This window comes from Orycteropus afer, unplaced genomic scaffold, assembly GCF_000298275.1.
Source record: "Orycteropus afer afer isolate SDZICR_OR568_19922 unplaced genomic scaffold, OryAfe1.0 scaffold00749, whole genome shotgun sequence".
In the NCBI taxonomy this organism is placed as follows: Eukaryota; Metazoa; Chordata; class Mammalia; order Tubulidentata; family Orycteropodidae; genus Orycteropus; species Orycteropus afer.
Genome location: NW_006922336.1, coordinates 381,516 through 386,274, shown reverse-complemented (window position 1 = coordinate 386,274; position 4,759 = coordinate 381,516). Strand labels below are relative to the sequence as shown.

The 4,759-nt window shown below is 37.5% G+C and overlaps 1 protein-coding gene across 1 annotated transcript in view; it reads right to left on the bottom strand.

Moving 5' to 3' along the window:
- The window catches only part of CNKSR2 (connector enhancer of kinase suppressor of Ras 2), a 472,642-nt gene that overhangs the window by 406,261 nt on the left and 61,622 nt on the right, over window positions 1-4,759 (bottom strand). Inside the window, exon 2 of the mRNA XM_007957427.1 lies at window positions 604-767. Coding sequence (XP_007955618.1) covers window positions 604-767 — 164 coding nt within the window. The remainder of the gene's footprint in view (window positions 1-603; window positions 768-4,759) is intronic.

Sequence of the window (4,759 nt, the reverse complement as noted above, 5' to 3'; positions counted from 1 at the left end):
TATGAGTCAGAGATAACTCAATGGCACCTAAGAACAATAACAAATATCAGAATCTTGTAGGAGGATTATTTTGAGATTGATTTCTCTTGTAGAACTAGGCATTGTTAACACAAAAAAAGTTACCATGTAATATTCAACAATTAATTTTCATTGAATGCATACATAAAAAACAATAAAATTATTTGGTTATTTTGATATGCTATTTCCAAAATAGGATTCCATGGTATTTGTAACACTAAGTCAAGACTTTGGGAAGGGAATGGACTTTATAATTTATTGTATTCAATTTTATATTCCACATGCTACTGTGAATACTTCTTAAATGTAATGCCATCGGCTAAGTTTTAAATGTCTTTAATTTGTAATTTAGCATTGTAGAATATACCAGATTCAAGGAAGAAGGAAAACACCCCATCCAGTTGATTGAGAATTAGGGTATTTTTTTTTCCCTACCTGCACTTTAAATTACTAAAAGAGAGAGAGACAGACAGACAGACAGAGAGAGAGAGAGATAAGAAAAAGGAGGAAAGAAGCACATGAAAAAAAGTAATTAAAAAGGAAAAAAAAAAAAGATTTCCCTTTCCACCAGTTTTATGTCCTTACCAGTGCACACAGAAGATCAACTGCTTCCAAGATCAGTTCCTGATGGCCAATGCGGCTGACCCCCAGATCTTCTAGCTCCTGGTGTGTAATGCGCAGCAGCTGGTCCCCACTAATCTTCTCCCTCTCAAAGTTCTTAATATACTGCTGCAAACAGTCATCAAGACCTACAAAAGAAAAATATTGAAGACTAGAATGAAACATTTGAATCAAAAAATAGGTAAGAGATAAACAAACATAAGCATTAACTCTTAATCACGTAGGAAGTTAAGTCCATTTCAACTCTGGACTAGTCTAATCATCCAACTTTCCTCAACCTATATGTGAACTGCAGTGAAAAAAAACCCATCTCATCATATTCCTGGTTGTTAGCTCCCTACTTGAATTTACCTTAGCTATTGTTAGCTCTCTTCTCAGCAGATCTCCTTGCTATCTATTTCATAAAAATGGGCATATAAATTCACTCATACCAGTTCCCCTACTTTCACGCTCATCTGCACTCCATTCCTCTTTTTTAACCCCATTTCTGAAAAAATTTATCTTTTTGTGCTCTGACTCTGATCTTTGGCCATCTTAACAATACTTCAACCATTAAACAATTGTCATCTGTTTCAACCACTTCTTATTCATTAACTCCTATGTTCAAATCTCTGCCCTTAAAAAAAAAATCTTTCTTGATTTCTTTGATCTTGTGTTCCCTACTAGTCTGTCATTCCCTTTATTGCTAAGCCTCTTACCTTTACATCCTCACCTCCAATGCACCCATTAATCCACTAGTATTTGAATTTTACCTCTACAACACTCTTGAAACTATCTTTTCCAAGATTATCCAGGCTACTTCATAAGTGATTAGTCAGGCTATAGATTGAAACAGCCTATATAAATGAGGCAATTAGCAGAAACTTAAAGGTCTTTGTATCAACTCACTCACTGCCATCAAGTCAGATCTGACTCATATGGCGACCCCTCCTTGGGTTTCTGAGGTGGTTATCTCTATGGAAGCATATTGCCCAACCTTCCTTCTGAGGAGCAGTTGGTGGGTTTGAACCACCAGCCTTCCGGTTAGCTGTCAAATGCCTTAGGCACTACACCACCAGACCTCCTCTTTGTATTACAGAGGGAGCTAAAAGGCCATATGGGCTATATTCTGGCAGAAATTATGGCACAATAGAAACTATAAGCAAGTAGAGAAACAAGTTTAGAACAAATGTGCAAAGATAAGCAAAGTCTCAGGACAGAGATTATGTAGGTACTGGGAGAAGAAGAGAGAGTCATAGTCTTGAAAGCTTCCTGGTTTCTGATAGGGTCTAATATCAGGTCACACATGGCCTTATACTCTCCAACTTTGTTAAAGTAATCTGAATTACCTTGTAACCTCTCTATTCTATCTTCTTTTTCTTTCATTCTCCACTGGTAATATGCACATAATTCTGTTCTGGGTCTCTTAATTATTTGTCCATGCCTTCTCAATCCTCTTTCAGGATATCTGCCCCCTTCCCCACACCAAAAAAAAAAAAAAAAAACCCTCACTGTCCATCACTCCTAAAATCTTTTTCACTTTCTCTTTTATACATGTATGTATATATGTATAAATGTGTATAGATACTTATATATGCATATATAATACCATATTATTTATAAATAATCAATGACTGCATAATATTTTGAACTATTTGTTTTGACTGAAAGGTAAAAATCAATATATCAAATCTGTGTATACAGAAAATATGGCCCAGAATGACTAATTTATAAAAATCACAAATGGACATGAACAGATATATGCATACTCATGTTCACTGCAGTATTATTCACAATAGCAAAAAGATAGAAACAACCTAAGTACCCATCAACAGAAAAATGGATAACCAAACTGTGATACATACACACAACAGAATACTACACAACATTAAAGAAATACAGTGAAACTGAAAAATATCTCATAAATTGAATGAAGGATGAAACATGGAGGACATTATGCTCAGAGAAGATAGTCAATCATAAAAGAACTATTACTGTATGAGACCACTAGTGTAAAAAGTTAAGAAAAGGTTTTCATACAAAAAGAAACATTCTTTGATGGTTACCAGGGATGGAAGGGGAAGGAGGGTAAACCGCTAACTAGAAGGTAGACATATATTAAATTGGGTGAAGGGAAAGGCAATATACAATAGGTGGGAGGTCAGTAAAAAAAAAATGATCAACACAAAGGAAGACACTAGAAGGAGTACAGAAATGAAAGACAACAGAGATAAATACCATTACAAACACAATCCTATAGTAACAGTAATAACAATAATCTACAAGTGGATACAAAGCTAGACATTCGAGCTAAACAGCTGTGGGAAGGAGAATGGGACTATAACCACAAATAAATAAAAGCTGACAGAGAATATTTCTTCATATGTATTTACATATGCTGCAAATATATCCATGAATATAGTAGAGCATACAGGGACAAAGTTATGAAAACTTCTTAGCCATAACCAAAAACCTTGAAGGAATGAGTCAATGGGCCTGGGGATTATGACCATAGTCTCAGAGGACATCAAGGTCAACTGACACAATACAGTACACAAAGGAAATGTTCTACATCCTATTTTAGTGAGTAGGGACTGGGGTCTTCAAAGCTTGTGAGCAGCCATCTAAGGTACAACTACTCGTCTGCCCACATCTGGAGCAAAGAGTGAAGAAAATCAAAGACACATGGAAACAATCAGTCCAAAGGACTAATGGACCACAAGAACTTCAGTCTCCATGAACCTGGGACCAGAAGAAGTAGATGGTACCTCACTACTACTGCCAACTGCTCTGAAAGGCAACACATTATAAGATCCTGTACAGAGTGAGAGAAAAATGTGGAACAAAACTTAAAATCATAAAAAAAAGACCAGGCTTACTGGTTGGATAGAGACTTGTGGAATCCCCGAGACAATGGCCCTTTGTCACCCTTAGGACCTAGAATTGAACTCACACCCATGGATCAATTTCCAGCCAAATGATAGGTCTATAAGGTGAAGATAACACTAGTGAGGTATGCACTTCTTAGAACAATCAACTATTCAAGATCAAAAGGCAGCATTTGCCTAAGGATAAAAGTCAGAAGGCAGGAAAGGCTGGGAAAAGAGGAGGAATGGAAAGAAAAACACAGGGAGGAAGTGAGAAGAGTGGCACTACATTGGGGGATTGCAATCAATTGACATAAAATAAAATGTGTATGAAGTGTTGAATGGAAAACTCATTTGCTATGTAAACTTTCAACTAAATCACAAAAGTTTTTTTAATAACAAAATGAATATATTATATAACAAGGCTAAAAGACTGAACTTCATGAGTCATAGATCTGTGCAATATATGTGTAATTAAGTACCTCTTACCTAGGTACACCCATAGGGATCCAGGTGAGGAGAGGGAAATCAGGCACGCCCAAAGCAGCAGGGTGGGAGAGCAGGAAAAAGGGGATTAAAAGCCAGGAATACGGACAGAGGAGCAGTAAGCCACAGGGATCCAGGTGAGAAGAGGGAAATCAGGCACGCCCAATAGGAATCTGGACAGAGGAGGAGTCAGCTGCAGGGACCCAGGTAGGGGTGGTAGGAGAGGTTTCCAACAGGGAGACAAACTTGTCCATCGGTTTGTCCTACCGTGGTGACGTGTTGATGTGAGTTTTGAGACTGAGCCACTGGTGTTTCTAACCCAGTGGGATGCACATGGTGCACAGGTATCAGCCCAGGTTACAGACTGAGACAGACTAGGAAGAAGTAAGAGGCTGTCCACTTCTCAAAGAATTGGCCAGGGAAAACCTTATGAATAACAAAGAAACCCTGTCTGATACATTACTGTGCAAATTTATGAATAGTCTGGTTAGGTTAAAAGGCTCTCAAAATAGGACTGTGAAAGAGCTGCATCATCTGAATAAACCCAGCCTTACTCCTATGGATAAGGTAAAGCTTTCAAGAGCTCCATTTGCTGATGTGGCACCACTCAAATTGAAGAGAAACAGCTGCAGACATATATTAATCATCAGAAGGACTGTACGAAGTATGAATCTAGGAAAATTGGAAATTGTCAAAAATGAAATGGAACGCATAAAGATTGATACCCTTGGCGTTAGTGAGCTGAAATGGACTGGTTTTGGCTGTTTTGAATCAGACAATCATGTGAT